Source organism: Colletes gigas, unplaced genomic scaffold (genome assembly GCF_013123115.1).
Source record: "Colletes gigas isolate AHSC1104 unplaced genomic scaffold, ASM1312311v1 Colletes_gigas_Sc00002, whole genome shotgun sequence".
Classification (NCBI taxonomy): Eukaryota; Metazoa; Arthropoda; class Insecta; order Hymenoptera; family Colletidae; genus Colletes; species Colletes gigas.
The window spans coordinates 7,655,639-7,671,356 of NW_025106631.1; the positions used below are offsets into that span (position 1 = coordinate 7,655,639).

The 15,718-nt window shown below is 37.7% G+C and overlaps 3 protein-coding genes and 2 non-coding genes across 6 annotated transcripts; 3 read left to right on the forward strand and 2 right to left on the reverse strand.

Moving 5' to 3' along the window:
• Nucleotides 1-14: 14 nt before the first annotated feature.
• Nucleotides 15-7,831, forward strand: LOC122404420 (slit homolog 2 protein-like). Of its 2 annotated transcripts, none has more exons than XM_043408357.1 (6): nt 15-576; nt 1,940-2,401; nt 3,054-3,236; nt 4,606-4,729; nt 5,446-6,045; nt 6,125-7,831. In XM_043408357.1, the coding sequence occupies exons 2-6, from the start codon at nt 2,007-2,009 to the stop codon at nt 7,652-7,654; spliced, it is 2,832 nt and encodes a 943-aa protein (XP_043264292.1). In that variant the 5' UTR covers nt 15-576; nt 1,940-2,006; the 3' UTR covers nt 7,655-7,831. The 2 variants fall into 2 exon arrangements, with proteins under 2 accessions (XP_043264292.1, XP_043264293.1); XM_043408358.1 differs by lacking the exon at nt 15-576 and adding an exon at nt 1,184-1,635.
• A 1,248-nt stretch (nt 7,832-9,079) lies between these two features.
• Nucleotides 9,080-9,152, forward strand: Trnak-cuu. Its single transcript has one exon. It is a non-coding gene; the product is annotated as a tRNA-Lys (tRNA).
• Nucleotides 9,153-9,595: 443 nt separating this feature from the next.
• Trnam-cau lies at nt 9,596-9,667 on the reverse strand. The gene has a single exon. It is a non-coding gene; the product is annotated as a tRNA-Met (tRNA).
• A 1,202-nt stretch (nt 9,668-10,869) lies between these two features.
• LOC122399555 lies at nt 10,870-12,575 on the forward strand. The gene is made up of 2 exons (XM_043400321.1): nt 10,870-11,985; nt 12,057-12,575. The coding sequence occupies exons 1-2, from the start codon at nt 11,089-11,091 to the stop codon at nt 12,525-12,527; spliced, it is 1,368 nt and encodes a 455-aa protein (XP_043256256.1). The 5' UTR covers nt 10,870-11,088; the 3' UTR covers nt 12,528-12,575.
• Nucleotides 12,576-12,606: 31 nt separating this feature from the next.
• LOC122399573 (leucine-rich repeat-containing protein 34-like) lies at nt 12,607-15,592 on the reverse strand. The gene is made up of 10 exons (XM_043400344.1): nt 14,992-15,592; nt 14,787-14,919; nt 14,581-14,715; nt 14,280-14,513; nt 13,987-14,216; nt 13,735-13,900; nt 13,437-13,679; nt 13,296-13,377; nt 12,964-13,218; nt 12,607-12,874 (listed from the first exon to the last, which is right to left on the reverse strand). The coding sequence occupies exons 1-10, from the start codon at nt 15,204-15,206 to the stop codon at nt 12,687-12,689; spliced, it is 1,881 nt and encodes a 626-aa protein (XP_043256279.1). The 5' UTR covers nt 15,207-15,592; the 3' UTR covers nt 12,607-12,686.
• Between the last annotated feature and the right edge of the window lie 126 nt (nt 15,593-15,718).

Consider the following 15,718-nt stretch of genomic DNA (forward strand, 5'->3'; position numbering starts at 1 on the left):
CAGTCGAGCCGTTTCGTTTCGATCCATCGATGCGAGACACACGGCGGTGCAAGCTTACCGAGAATCTCGGCTTCCTGGTGCATCGCTGCTTCGATCAGAGAAACAGTTAGATGCAATTAGTGCTTCGACGTTCTAATTATCGATCGATTTCGTCCCGACTCGCATGGTACCAGGCGCGAAACGTTAATTCCCTTTGAATTCCCGCCGATCCGATCGTAAACTTTCGAGATCGACGTTTCACGGCGTTATCCTTGGTTCTATTTCAAAATCTTAACTATCGGCTGGTGCCTTGGTCCTTGTAGTTCGTCTATTTCCGAGCAGTTTGGAAACTTCCAGTGCATTCTTGCGAAGATGGTGAGGAGGAGGGAGCCAGGTGACCTGTGAACAATTTAGGACATCGTGCGATCAGTCGAGAGTTCAACGTTGTTTTTTCCCAACCGCTCGTTTAGCAATCGAGAGCAAGACATCGGTGACAAGTGCTCCGAAGGGGAAAAAAAATCACCGTGACTATACACGGCTGTTTCGTTTAAATGTGGCCATGGTGAGCGGTGGCAAGTTGCATTTCCGGTCTGCGAGGTAAACACATGATTTTAATGCGCAGAACTGTAACACGCGCTGGTACATTTTGAACATAACTGAACGATGAATGAGCTGATTCATTGTGCCTAGGAATATGATACAACAACTTTAGTAAAGTAGACTGTAAATTGGGGAAACTTTCATAGATACTGTAGGACAGAAGACAATTTAAAGTAATCGTGTAATCGATCGAACAATTTGATTTACAGAAAATATTTATACTAATATTCTAGTGATTGGGTCAGGCTGTGATGCCTGATTTTTAAAATAAATCGACCCATCGAAAACTCGATACTTTAGAAGATAATACATTTTTCTTGCATATTTTTGATACAAGTATTCAAACGCTTCATACAGGTTTCCTGATATTTTCATCACTTGAATAATGCTTAAATTATGCGTTAACCACCGCGTATTTTTGGCAAGCAACATGTAGTAACATTCTTAAATTTAAAACTTCAAAAAGCCCACAGATTACTTCAAATTATTCCATACTTTTTCAAAAGAATGATAATGTTTAAAAGAAATAAGTTTAATATATCCATTCACTGTATTGGCAAAATATACTAGATTCGATAATATCACTAACATTATTTTCTACGTTGCTATTACGAATGCCAAAATTACTTTTCCCTAAACAATCCGATGTACGTACTACCCAAAGCAAAATTCATTGTTTCACGACACTTTTATCTGGATTTTTTTATGCAGTATTGCTAATTGCATTTACTAACGGTTGAAAAGGCACTTAATGAACTGCACGTAGCTTCAGATCAATGACGATTGAAAAATTAAAAGATAAATGGGAGATCTCCTCCAACGATCAGTAACCTGTTAATCATTCCCTAAGTCATTTACCAAAACAAAATGATGCGAATATACTTTACTGTTTGGAAACTCCCTAGAGAAAACGGTCAAGTGGATTTAAATCAGGCGAGCAAGGTGGCCAAGGCTGTTCTCGAGACTAAATGGTTATTAACGGAACGATATATGTATACATTCAAATATCACACTATGCAAATGGTACAATTAGAACAAGAAGATTCTAAAGACGGTGTTAGTATGCTTGCAAGACGATTTATAATTTTTCACGTCCTGCAGAGAACTTAAAGTCAACAGTGATACAAAACTGAGAGTTCAGCTTACTAAAACGACCTTGTTCGAACGCTCCACTGTTATAAACTGACTATCGAGAGCCGTAAATCGCGAATGGGGGGTCACTGGCCTCGCATAAGCATTGTTTACATCTTTTGTTTTGAAGAAAATACGTACCACGCCTCGAAGTTTGGTCTTTAGCGTTGTAAAACAAGATCCTAATTATGCATAAACTGTTGAGTTTCACACTCGATGTTGTTCGCAGAGAGGAGAGTTAAAGCTTCGCTCGACACACGCCTCCAGTTAACGCGACAAGCCTACTATTAAGAAAAATGGCGATGCATCTGATTCTACTCTGGGCGTTGGTCGCCCTAATTGGCCGGGTACACGGCAAATGCAGCGTAGCGCCGTTTGTGGATGATGAACGGTCGATCGCCTACGCTTGTACACACGGTGACCTGAACGACCTCGATGAGATATCCAGCGAGGCAGAGTGGATAGAGTTCACGGTGTCGAGGTTCCATATTATACCAGACAGCGCGTTCCAGCGATTCAAGAACCTGAGGAGACTGTCCTTCTACAACTGCCATGTGAACTTCACCGATCCAGATGCATTCGCTGGCCTAACTCGACTGGAGTGGCTGATATTCCACGGGACCAAGATCTACGTGGCCAGGAACCCATGGTTCCGCCATTTACCTAACTTGAGAAAGCTGATCTTGGATAGGTGAGCCGCGACACTGTTGCGTACAAGTTTTGAGCTTATCGCTAGAAACAGAAAGGACCCGGTTACGTAAAACGTACCTGTTGATGTCGACGACCTAGTTGTCAACAGATTAATTTAAAAACATGACGTAAGGCCGGCCGCGATCTCAAAGGTTTCCAAGAAAAGCATCGTGGGCCGTGATTTACATTAGAGACGCGGAAGCGCAGTATTTCCTTCGATGCGGAACGCCAGCACCCTCGATCATTTCAAAGAAAATCAACGGCTTGCGTAAAACTGATAATCGGTTCTTTCACAGGGTGTCCCACGTGATTGACAAAAAAATACATTTTCTAGCACTCTTGAACCACCGATCTTTCCGCATTCGTAGCTTCGAGTTTTAAAAATACGTTTCGAAAAGACTTGGTTACAATTTGTTAAAACAAAGAATATACTATTTTCGCATCGAAGGAGGAAATTTGGCAATGATATTGTTTCTCGTATAACGTGCGATTTCTTTTGTTTGCAAATAGTTTCTAGAACTTAAAGTAGCATTTCGAACATACGTACACGATCATTTTACTGCGCTCGTAACTAATTTCTTGTGTTCGAGGTCGTGTTAAAGTCACATATCGCTCGTATGAAGTAAGTAAAGCTGAATTATGTGTATTTTTAGGTGCGGTTTAATGCACATCGAGCACGACGTTTTTCGCGCGTTGCCCAGACTTGAAACGCTGAGTCTGCGCGATAATGATCTGGATTGCTTACCGATCGAGGAACTCTCGCATCTGCGAGAGCTCAGGGTCATGCGGATCGACGGCAATCCTTGGCTCTGCAACTGTCGAGAAAGATTGGACAGGTATTCTTTTCGTTTTTGTATTTTCACCTTAGATCGCGGAACTTCCAAAAGCAATTATACAGGGTGTTCAGTCACCACTGGGAAAAATTTAAATAGGAGATTCTAGAGGCCAAAATAAGACGAAAATCAAGAATTCCAATTTGTTGATGAAGGCTTCGTTAAAAGGTTATTAGCGTCTAAAGTTCCGCCTGTACTGAATTTTTTTCTAGAAAGTGGGTAGGATTTCGGGGGTATGTCTATTCACCAAAAATGATTGTAATTGACCTCCGCAACCGAAAATAATTTTTCGAAAACGATTTGACATTTTTTTTTCCGTCGAAAAATTTCACACCTTCTCGAATTTTTTTCTAGAAAGTGGATAGGAATTCGGGGGTATGTCTATTCACCAAAAATGATTGTAATTGACCTCCGCAACCGAAAATAATTTTTCGAAAACGATTTGACATTTTTTTTCCCGTCGAAAAATTTCACACCTTCTCGAATTTTTTTCTAGAAAGTGGATAGGATTTCGAGAGTATGTCTAATAATCAAAAATACTTGTAATTCACCCCTGTAACTAAATATAATTTTTTTAGAATGATTTGAAATTTTTTAATTTTGTCGAAAAATGTCGTTCATGAATTTTTTTCTCGAAAGTGGATAGGATTTAGAGAGTATGTCTAATAATCAAAAATACTTGTAATTCACCCCTGTAACTAAATATAATTTTTTTAGAATGATTTGAAGTTTTTTAATTTTGTCGAAAAATGTCACAGCTTCATGAATTTTTTTTTCGAAAGTGGGTAGGAATTCGAGGATATGTCTAATTATAAAAACTGCTTGTAATTGCCCCCTGTAACTAAATAGAATTTTTTTAGAATGATTTGAAATTTTTTAATTTTGTCGAAAAATTTCACACCTTCTCAAATTTTTTTCTAGAAAATGGGTGGGATTTCGGGGGTATGTCTATTCACCAAAAATGATTGTAATTGACCCCCGCAACCGAAAGTAATTTTTCGAAAACGATTTGACATTTTTGAATTTAATTGTTAATAACTTTTTAAGGAAGCCTCTATCAACAAACTGGTATTTTTGATTTTCATCTTATTTTGGCTTCTAGAATCGCCCATTAAAATTTTTCCCAGGTGTGGCCGAACACTCTGTATAAAGAATTAACTTTACTCAAGCTGAACGAACGTATAGAATTTTTTTAATGCACGTTACAAAGGTGCCTGTTGATATCCCCGAAATCAGTCTTCGATACATCGGTATAAATATGGATATAGCCATTATAATACTTGTCTATCAAATAGTAAAAGTCTATGTTCAGAATAGGTGAAACGTGTAAGTTCTTACCTTAACTCTAAATCACAGTTTACTTATTGGACAGGTACATTCGGGATCGTTCTCTCGTCCCGGAACTGGAATGCCCGAAGGAGATCTACCTGTGCAGGAAATATCAGTGTATGACGCAAGTTGGATTCACAATACAATCGACCAACAATTGTAACTGGGTAATTATTGTTAAATTGGGCAAATTTTTTGTTCGAACAACGAATACAAATTTTATTCATTTGTAAACTGCACCCCCAAGCAAAAGGACTCTATACTGGAATTGATATAATACCAAAAGTAAAACGAATAGCGATATTATTTTAAAGATTAATGCGACGAGTCTGCGGGCTCTCGTTAAATTATGTAATTACGCGACCTGTCATCCCACAGGTGGGCAATTTTTATTATTTAGGAGGCAACATCCATTTATATTAAGAAATGCTTATACTTCGCCATATTTACATTCGACAAGGGAGCATCCAAATCTTTGAGGTGTTCAATTTGAACATGATCCGCAAAAGGTTGAGAATCACTGCTTTAGGATATACTCTAAAGTCCATAGTTTTTTTATAGTTGTTCGTTATCTTTATCTCATTTCCAAGATCGTCTGTTTGTCATTCTATTTCCACTCGTGACAATGGCGATGGTTCACGAGGTAAGGGTCACTGACGGTAAAATTTTCTACAAAGATTAAAAAAATTTACACATAAATTTCTACCATGTGATGTCAAAAATCATGGTAATTACTTAGAAGTTTGCCCTCCTCGCGACCTTGGTTCTTCGAGACGAACCTAAAAATTGTATTCGTTGTTCGGAAATAAAATTCGTTCAAATCGAACTATCGATAAATACTTCTCAACGTACCTGGATGACAATGGATGGTATAATGGTTTAGGAACACGCAAGGATTCATGGCAACGAATTCCATACGAATGTGTTCACATCCTTGGACAGACTTCCGGACAAGACCATCAGGATCGAGATTTCCGGCATGACGATCGACACTCTCCCGAGATATGGATTCTTCCGTTTCGGAAATAGCTTGCAAAGTTTAGAACTGAATAACTGTCAGATAAATAGGATCGAGAGCGGTGCTTTCGCGGGTTTGCACAGGCTGCAGCGCCTTTCGTTGTTCGGTAATCGATTTCCGGTCGTGGGTGCAGACTGGTTTCGAGATCTCGTTAATCTTCAACAATTGATATTACGAAATAACAGTATCGAACAGATCGAACGAACGGCGTTATGGCATTTAGGCAGCAGTTTACGATTTCTCGATATTAGAAACAATCGACTACGATGCATCGCCGTCGAGGAGTTGACCGAATTAAAAAAATTGGAAAGATTGGACGCGATTGGTAATCCGTGGATCTGCGCGTGTCGCAGAAATCTTCAAACTTTTCTAACGCAAAAGAACATTGGATTCGAGATCAATGCAGGTCGATGCTACGAGAACGAGAATGATATTCCAAACGATACCAACAGATGGCGACCACAGGTGCGACACTATGTTTTTAAATAGTTGCTTCTTAATTTTAATTTTGAAAAATCATTACTTTTATTTATTCCGTACACAGAACGTGGATCCTTCGGTTACTACGGGCAGAGTGCACTGGGCATCGTTCGCAGACTGCATTAAGCAATCAAATATCACGATCGCCAGACCAGTCCCTTCGGCCCCACCGACAGAACCTCCAGTTGTAACGTCGCAACCACCCACCTACGCGGGTAGTTGCTACCGCGAGAAGACCACGGAACAATCAAGACCGATCTACACCTGTCGAGGTATTACCTCGATAGAAGAATTTAATCTAATACCTCCTACTGCGCACACGATCCGCGTTATCTTGTCGAACATTAAGAAGATTCCTCAGGGCACTTTCGCGCGCTTCAACGGCTACCTATCGAAGCTCGAGCTTCGAGATTGCGGTATCGAGACGATCGAGCCTCGTGCCTTTTACAAGCTATACAATCTCGAGTATTTGTCTCTTAAAAATAATCAGCTGAATATTGTCAACGGGGAGACGGTACAGGGTCTGTCCAACCTGAGGCATCTGGATCTATCCCATAATAATATATACTTAATAACGAACGACGCGTTCGATGACATACCGTACCTCACGAGCCTCGACGTATCTGAAAATTCCATGAACTGTATCGGCATCGAGTACATGGCTAATCGTTTACGATATTTGTCGACACTGCACGTCGCCAACAATCCTTGGAGCTGCCTGTGCGGGACGAAACTGGCCGACTTTCTGGACACCCACAGAATTCATTACGACAAACATACGTTGTTGCTGAAGGAAGACTGTTACGCCACAAAATTTCCCACAACAACCACCATTCCCCCTGCAACGACCCCTAGCGTACCGACTTTCAACGAAACCATCGAAGGGACCTGTACTGTTCGCGACGATACAGCAGGAATTCGATACCAGTGCACCGGCGGAAATTTATTGCTACTGCAATCGTTACCGCCAGAGGTTACCGCGATCGAGTTTAACGAAGGACATCTGCCACGCTTGCCGGCAGGATGCCTGTCCAAGTATACGAATTTGCGTGAACTCGTCATTAGAAATTCTGGCTTGATCACCATGGAACACGGCACGTTCGATGGTTTAAACAAACTCAAGAATCTAACGATTCAAGATAATCCTTTAGAGATGATCGGATCGTCCTGGCTCGCTTTAGAAAGTCTCGAAAAACTGGATCTACGCGGCAATTCGATCAACTATATTGCCCCCGGTGCTTTTCGAAACTTGAATAGTCTCACCTATTTGAATCTAGAAGGTAACGATCTTAAATGTATATTTACCAGTGACTTGAACGACATGCCTAACGTATATATCGTTGAGTTTTCTGGAAATCCTCTAAAATGGAGGTGCAGAGTCGAATTGGAACAATTTCTTGAGGGTCGCAAAATCAGATTCGTAAGAATCGAGAATTCTTGCGAGGGCAAAAAATTGATGAGGAATCTTCTGTTGCAAAACAAAACCGATGGCACGTTCGATTGCCCGTCTCAATGTTCGGCAGCATCCCATATTCGCCGACATGTCTTCCCGTCAGTGTTCGCGTTACTACAGTTGATTATTGCGATCTATTAAAGAAATTAATCGCACGATTGAAGCTCGATACTTAACTATAGTACAATAATATGTGTTCATTAATTCCATTTGCATCATTTGCGAATAGAGAGTGTACGGTGGTTTTTAAGAGTTAAATGTGATGGTAAGGGCATATTGCCCATTTTTTCGTATGATGCAAATGATGCAAAATACGTACCGTGCTTCCACGAGAAGAAGGCACAGCGTGTTTACGTCCCCACTTTTACTGCAGTCCGCTGATTGGCTGTCACCGATCTTCGTCATCGTTTTTCGACCAATGTCTGTGAGTCAGCAGACTGTAACAGTAGTAGGGATGTAAATACGTTGTGCCTTCTTCTCGTGAAAGAAGAATACATTCAATTAACTAACAGCGATTTATACGTGTTATTAATTTTTTATATAATTAAGATACTTATTTAACACGTTAACTAACTACCATGGTGGCCACTGATGACCGATGCTTAAATCTTACAATTTTTCTTTCAAGTATCGTCCTTCCACGAGAAGAGGACACAGCGTGTTTACATCCCCACTCTTGCTGCAGTCCGCTGATTGGCTGTCACCGATCTTCGTCACCATATTCGGCCAATACCTGTGAGTCAGCGAACTGCAACAGGAATGGGGATGTAAACACGCTGTGCCTTCTTCTCGTGAAAGCACGGTACTTGAAACGCACAAACCCTAATACATACTTACAAACTTTTAAATAACGTTAGTCTCGTTAAGAACATTATAAAATGAAAGGTACATTCACCCTTAAACCACCTAACATTTATATTTTTTATACTAAAATTTAAGCAACTGTCAAAGACATCCCTAAGCGTGGAAGTCAACGTGTTAAACAAGCGTAATGGAGTCGAGTAACGTACCTTGACAATTTTAACGAAAAATTTCTAGATATAGCTGCTAATCGCAAGGGACCAGCGAGTAACTAGAACTTCTTTCAAAACGCAATTGTAAATTATTCATTCGTAATTTATCGCGTTATTTATTATCGATACGTGCCATATAATACGTTTAAAAAGTTTATTTATTTTTGTAGAAATTGTAGTACCTGTTAAAAAGAAATAGATTTTAATTTATTCGAAGGCGCCCACCAAAGAAGCTTTAAAAATAAATGTCTTCTGTCATTATAAAGACTATCATTTAATTTAATGTGCAATTAGACGAAGTAACTATCGGGAGCAGCTATACGTATAAAAAGAATGTAGATCAGCGAGGCTAATTAATTAATATAGAAATAAAGTTAAATTACTTAAGCTTGGATTGTATCCTACATAAATATATGACATACACAAATAAATTTGAACTTTGATACTCATTGATTTACCAATAAAGATTTCTATATTATTTAGTTTATTTGATGTACCATTTTAAAGTTAATAATTACTCATATTTTATAAAAAATAGAAACACTACCACATTGCCCGGCTAGCTCAGTCGGTAGAGCATGAGACTCTTAATCTCAGGGTCGTGGGTTCGAGCCCCACGTTGGGCGAATTTTTTTTTCGTCGCATTCAATGACATTATTACATTAAATAATTTTATTTATAGTGTTTCTGTATTGCATACTATACTTCCAAACAAAATTTCTATTTCTACAACCAGTTTGTAATACATACTTTCTATGATTAGTTTATTAAGATCAATGTGGCTGTACGTCTTTGCATCTAATGTACACCTATGTTTATAATTCTTTCTCTTTACTCGATTTTAATTTCTTATCATTTACAAGCTGGGTACAATAATAAACATAGATATATTATTACTTTTTACTGAAAAGTTGTAAGAACTTAACCTATCGATGTATAATGTATTTAATCGTTACTGAAACAACGTGGACGATTATTTCGATTTATATAAAAGTTAATACTCATCTTCAACAAAGAATACAAGAAAAAAAAGCAAAAAAATTGAATTACATAGAAATTCTATTCAATTTAGCAGAGCGTGGTTTCGATCCACGGACCTCTGGGTTATGGGCCCAGCACGCTTCCACTGCGCCACTCTGCTAGTTGCTACTGAGTTCTATTAATAATATATTTCAATATATATTATTTTATTAAATAAAAAAATATTTGTTGTTCTTTGGTGTTGACTTGAAATCATCTGAAAAATTCAACAAAAATAACTCATAAAAATTCTTTGTCTCCCTTATATTTAAGTATGCAAAGAAATAACGAAATCCTGTAAAACGAAATTGGAACAGAGTTCGACACATTTGTTGAATAAGCAAAGTAAAACGTAATAATTGCGTATACGCTCATCGACTCAATATTTTGCAATTATACATCGAATCAATACAAGTGAAGAATGCAGCACTGCAAATTATTCAGCAAACAAACGTTGAAAAATAAGTCATCGCGATTAAACTTAAAATCGAATAAATCAATAAAATTTATATGTACAACCTGATGATAATGTTCCTTACTTTATTGTTGCTTTTAAATTTGAAGCTTTAATGGCCGGAGTTAACGTTAGTATTACTTGGCTTCCGAGTGAATGCCGCGTCTAAGTTCGACAAATTGTCAACGTTTCGCAAACGTTATACTTTGCATATCATGCATTCCTGCATATCAGAGCTTTTTAACTCTAAAGATGCAAACTATAACGTTTGCGAAACGTCGACAATTTTCTGAATTTAGCCATGAATACTAATTTATTGTTACTATTTACTTCATTCATTAATGACATACCACACGTCTGTATGTATGGTAAATTCTTATTAATTGAATTAATAGTGCAGGAAAAATAATGAAATTAATTTGTAATCCAATTTAAAATATATATAAATAATATAAATAAGCAATGAATTATTATTCTAGTAGATGTTGGACATTATTTTGTATACAGTAAGTGTAATTCCTTTATTTATATTAAGTATTCTTCATTGTTAACAATTACTAACGAACATTTACAAAATTTCATTTATAAACATATAATATATATGATAAACATTGTTATAATTAAGACATTTGTATGTTAATATAAATATTAATACAATAATACTTATATTGCACACTAAGCTTTTTACTCTTTCTTTCCTTTATGTAACATCAATTGTGTTCTGAAATTCTCTTATTCTAAATTCAAAGAATTTTAAGTTATTCTTTAATTTGTAATAATATATTTTTTTTAAATTTCTAGGATAATCATGATTTATTTGATCATTCTTATTTTAAAAGAGACACAGTATTGAATATCGACTGCAGTTATACAAATACCAGAAATATCGTTGAAACGATGTAGCTGTTGTGAAACTCGCAATCAGCAAAATCAGCGAGACCACATTTCACGATATTCACGCATAGAGTTACGAAATTTCTCGGTGGTATGTAAAATAATTTACGTGCTCAGAAATCCCTATAAAAACGAAATTCAATCGATGGATCATCAATTCGATTTCGGAAGTCACGAAGTCTACACGGTTTACGATGCGTCTGAGTGCGTGTTTCGCGATCCTGGTGGTGGCTGTTGCTTTGTCTCAGGCTGGTCCAGTGCCCAAGATCACCGAGAAGAAGTCACTGGTGGAAGATGTCAAGCAGGAGTCCACGAAAACTGATCTAAAAATTGAAGAAAACGGCGAGGACAAGGATAGGGCCAAGAAGTCCGCCGGTACCTTCTGCGTCCAGATAAATCCAGGATCGACTCAGCCAACGCAAGTTTCTTGCCAAGGGAACCAAGCTGCAGTTCAGACATTAGCTATTCAAGCTGAACCCGTTTCTCAACAAATCCAAACTCTGGGCATGCTTCAACCATATGTCCATGTAGTACCTCAGACGGGTATCGTTATGCCTCAACCATTAGTTCCATCCATTAACACCCTGCAAATTGTACAACCTGCTGCCCAGCCCTGTGCTCAATCTATTCCATCTGTGAACATCATTCAATCGGATCAGTCTATTCCAAAACCAAAACCAAAACCTAAACCAACCTCAACATCCATGGTAGACATAAAAACTACTACAAAACGACCTCTACGCATTGAAAAACTTCCACAAAGTTTGCCAGAGCCTCAGGAAACTTTGGCTATGCTGCCAATCGCTCCTGCATGTCATGATCATATAATTACAATTCCATCAAACCCTGTGGTCGTAGTTCCTCAGTTCGATCAAAATCAGCTAGCCTCCATTGTTCAAGTTCCATCAGTATCTTCCAGCGACAACCCTTTACATAATATTTTGAATCCATGCACCTGTCAAAAGAACGTAGCCGTGTTAAACGAGCCCAGCGTAGAACCTATGGCTATGCAAATGGTACCTGTTATGTCTTACTCGTCGTCGCTCGCAAAGTCTCCAATGATGATGCCATACAATTTTAATATGCCACGCGTAAGTAAAAAATGTTTGATCTTTTTAATCTAGATATTGTTATCTTTAATGTCGTATATCACTGTTCATAGACTCAACCACTTCAAGTAGAAACCAGTGCCTCTGTCGCCGGGATGACTCCACGTCACCATCATCATCGTCAGAATCCGTCATCGTTCCAACAGATAGTAGTTAACGGAAATCCAGAGACCCCGTACAATCCATACCCCGGCAGAGGTTTTGCTGACATGTCGTACGGGTCAAGAGGGCTCATGATTAACGTTTCTCCTGAAAACTACAATACAGCCAATACGATGATACAACATGGACAAATGTCTTTGAGAAACCACGAGAACGCCATGAACGATCCGGTCGCCTATGACACGAACGGTTTAGCGCAATCTAACAAGACACCACGCGACACCAAGGCAACTAAACAGGCACCGGAGAAGACAGTGGAGACCAAACAACAAGGCAAAGCTTCGTTGATCGACGGTCGACGCAGTACGACAAACAACAAAGAAGAGGCTAAACAGCAAGAACATCAAACAGCGACGAAATAGACGATTGTTGTAAATGACAATATAAATTCATTGCGTTTTTTATTTTTGTATTTTAGAATCTGACTATACATAGTCATCAATGAAACGATATCTTTGAGACATATTTTACATTTGCTTCTTATTTTCACCCCATCCGCGAAATCATATCCTCGCAATATATTATTCCAGCGAAGAAGTTGTGTCGTCAACATCGTCGCATGCATTCTTTATTAACATAGAATTGTTTCTAGGTATAATTAGTATATCCTTAGAAGAATCCTCCAGTAAATATTTTTGTAAACTGGATATGCTTAGTTGCGCCCACGAGCAATTGCACAAATCCTTAGACGAGCATTCCTCGATCTCGTCTTGATCTTCAATTTCAAAATGAAAAATAATATAAGTCTTTTGCGATCCATGACTGAAAATAATAGCATGATATCCCATAGGTTCGTACCAATAGCAATAATCTTCAAATCTTCCTCCAATATATCCTCGTTGATATTAATCCAGCGCACAATGTCTTCACGAGTATCAGAATTCACTTGCCTCAAAATATACATGATGTTCTTCATTGGGTCGCGCGGAGATACAACTCTGTCTTCGATAGACGTATCTATGGACCAATCACTGCTTTCGTTTTCTTTGCATTTGCAACATGTGCAAGTTTCTGGGTGGCCAGCATCTCTGCACAGCTCGTCATAATGCGGTGCTGAAAAATTCAATATCAACCAAGTCGAAACAGAATGAACAAATAATGTTTGTTGAAGGACACGAGTCTAGCATTACCCTCGCATTTGAAACAATAGCAACATTTACAGTCCCTTGCATGGTCTCCTTTCAATATATTTGAAATGATAGTAATGGTCGACTGAAACAAAACATTTCTTAGCGAATTTGTAATAAAACAAAATTGTCACGATTACATACATGTTGTACTTTAAGTTCGCTAGTTTTTACAGACATCTGTTTATAATATGATCTCTTAGGACGAGGTTTTGTTACAGGTACGGATGACAATTTCATGGAGAGACCATAAGGAACATTATAAAATTCTTTCCTGCAACAGTCACCTTCGTATCTTGCCAAATACCACCTGTGGTCAACTCTGTATGGTCTGATGTCTACATTCTCTTGATTCAGAACTTGAGACAACAGCATTCGCTTAATAATCTACAAACGATCAGAAAATGTAGACTTTATTTATATTGTATTCCCGTACAAATACTTTTGCAGTTGGATGACCAAGACAATTCCCAAATATTCTCAGCTGTCGTAGAAGAGGGCTCTTTTTTAACGTGTTCAAAATGTCAACCATACCATTATCTGTGATTTTATTATAAGAAATGTCAAGTGATAACAGTTTCGAGAATGGAAGAGCAAAACTAAATTCCCTGAAAGTAATCGCCATTTATTTATTATCCGTTTGATGTACATTTAATACGTTTCACGTTATTTATTATTTTAAAGATCGTTATACCTTGCACCATGATCAGTTATAATGTTCCTACACAAGATGAGGATTTTCAAAGCTGGTCTTTTTGTTAACCAGTTAGCAAGGTAGATAATTCCATGATCTCCTACATTATTACAGCCAAGGTCCAACAAGTGCAATGTATTGTTGTATATTGCATTGGACATTAAAGTTTCAATGTCGTGACAATTGAAGTTGTATTTTTGCAAATACAATGCTGTCAGTGTAGTATTATTCTAGGAAAAGTAACTTTTCATTAACGCGAAAATAAAAAAAATATGTAACGGATGTAAAGTTACTTTAAGCATGTGGCCAATAACGCTGGAAAAATGAACAGAATCAAAGTAATACATAAATCCTGGATTCGGTCGACTGATGTCCAAACTCTTTAGCGTTGTATTAGAAGTGGTTTGCTCTGAACTCAAGACCATTATGAAATATATTAAACTGGAAGCAGTTTGACCCACTTCTGCAACATTTAAATACGTTACGTATTTATTTTTTAATAAAAAGAGTGCTATATTTTTTGATGCCTGCAAAAATAGCTTGATTAAGACAATTGATACTTTTGCAATACATACAATGGCAAATATTAATAACCTCGACGCCAAATTTATTCGCTTTTAAATTCAGGCTCTTAAGCTGGATATTTTCTCCTATTGCTAACAAATATTTAATCCCTATTTCCATGATATCATTATTGCTAACGTCCAATTCGAGTATATACTTGTAGTGCTAATATAAACAGATTTCGAATATAGATTCTGTTAAACAATTCTTTACTTTTTAGAAGTATTTCATCTTACAAGCAGGTGATCGAGCAAATTGATAAATCCGCTATTTGAAATATTGTTGTTCGCTAAATTAACATGAGCAATGTCTTGATGCTTTTTAAGAAATATTAACAAGGCAGGTATATCCACGTCCTGAAGAAGCCTTCTATAATTGTTTAAAGAGAATATAGAATTCGACAAATTTAAAAAGTAAAACTAATTTTACGCGTTTGCTGACTTGATCTTCTGGTATACGGCATTTCCACGCATGTCGAGCCTCTTTGTCGTAGCACACGTCTCATTGCAGAAGCATTTAAAGAAATTCTGACTCAAAACTTGATGAAAGTAAGGCTTTGTACTCTTGATCGCATTAATTAAAGCTATGTCATCGCAATTTCGGGTGCACGAAGTCAAACGGCTATCATTTGAGCATCGAGATTCGTCAAACTTCATGATGAAGTTATAAAATTTTTAAAATTATTCAAAATTATACTCAAATATGCCAATTCTGTGACACTTGAAACGTTTATCGTCCCAATAATTTCATAGGCAGACAATCGGTGCATTTTCATTTAAAATATCATGCTGAATTTAATTCCTCAAAGGACGGAAGCGGAGATTATTCCATTTGAAGAGATATTCCAGGGTAAACTAGAAAGAACAACATTTTAGTACCAACGAACATGAGAAGTAACGAGTATTTCTAATGACAAATTCTTAGTAAAATTTTCATGTTTACGATTGCAACAGCATATTGTAAAATGGATCCAATCTCTTCCAACGAAAAGTTGCAACTGCTACCGTTATCACAAAGCGACAAGTGGCTAATATCTGCACGCATACTCGACATGGTTACACTTACAACAACCGACACAGGACTCGCATTTTTCAAATTTCGAAAAAGAGCCTTGTCGTACGAGGAGTACTTGGAATACCTAAAAGACATAGCGGCATCTAAGAACCTC

Excerpts from the sequence above, each read along its gene's own strand:
- LOC122399555 (XM_043400321.1), top strand. The coding sequence starts at position 11,089 with ATGCGTCTGAGTGCGTGTTTCGCGATCCTGGTGGTGGCTGTTGCTTTG. Across the intron at positions 11,986-12,056 it reads ACAATTTTAATATGCCACGC|ACTCAACCACTTCAAGTAGA; the intron begins GTAAGTAAAAAA and ends CACTGTTCATAG.
- LOC122404420 (XM_043408357.1), top strand. The coding sequence starts at position 2,007 with ATGGCGATGCATCTGATTCTACTCTGGGCGTTGGTCGCCCTAATTGGC. Across the intron at positions 2,402-3,053 it reads AGAAAGCTGATCTTGGATAG|GTGCGGTTTAATGCACATCG; the intron begins GTGAGCCGCGAC and ends GTGTATTTTTAG. Across the intron at positions 3,237-4,605 it reads TGTCGAGAAAGATTGGACAG|GTACATTCGGGATCGTTCTC; the intron begins GTATTCTTTTCG and ends CTTATTGGACAG.
- LOC122399573 (XM_043400344.1), bottom strand. The coding sequence starts at position 15,206 with ATGAAGTTTGACGAATCTCGATGCTCAAATGATAGCCGTTTGACTTCG. Across the intron at positions 14,716-14,786 it reads ATTTGCTCGATCACCTGCTT|CACTACAAGTATATACTCGA; the intron begins GTAAGATGAAAT and ends TGTTTATATTAG. Across the intron at positions 13,219-13,295 it reads CTATTGTTTCAAATGCGAGG|CACCGCATTATGACGAGCTG; the intron begins GTAATGCTAGAC and ends TGAATTTTTCAG.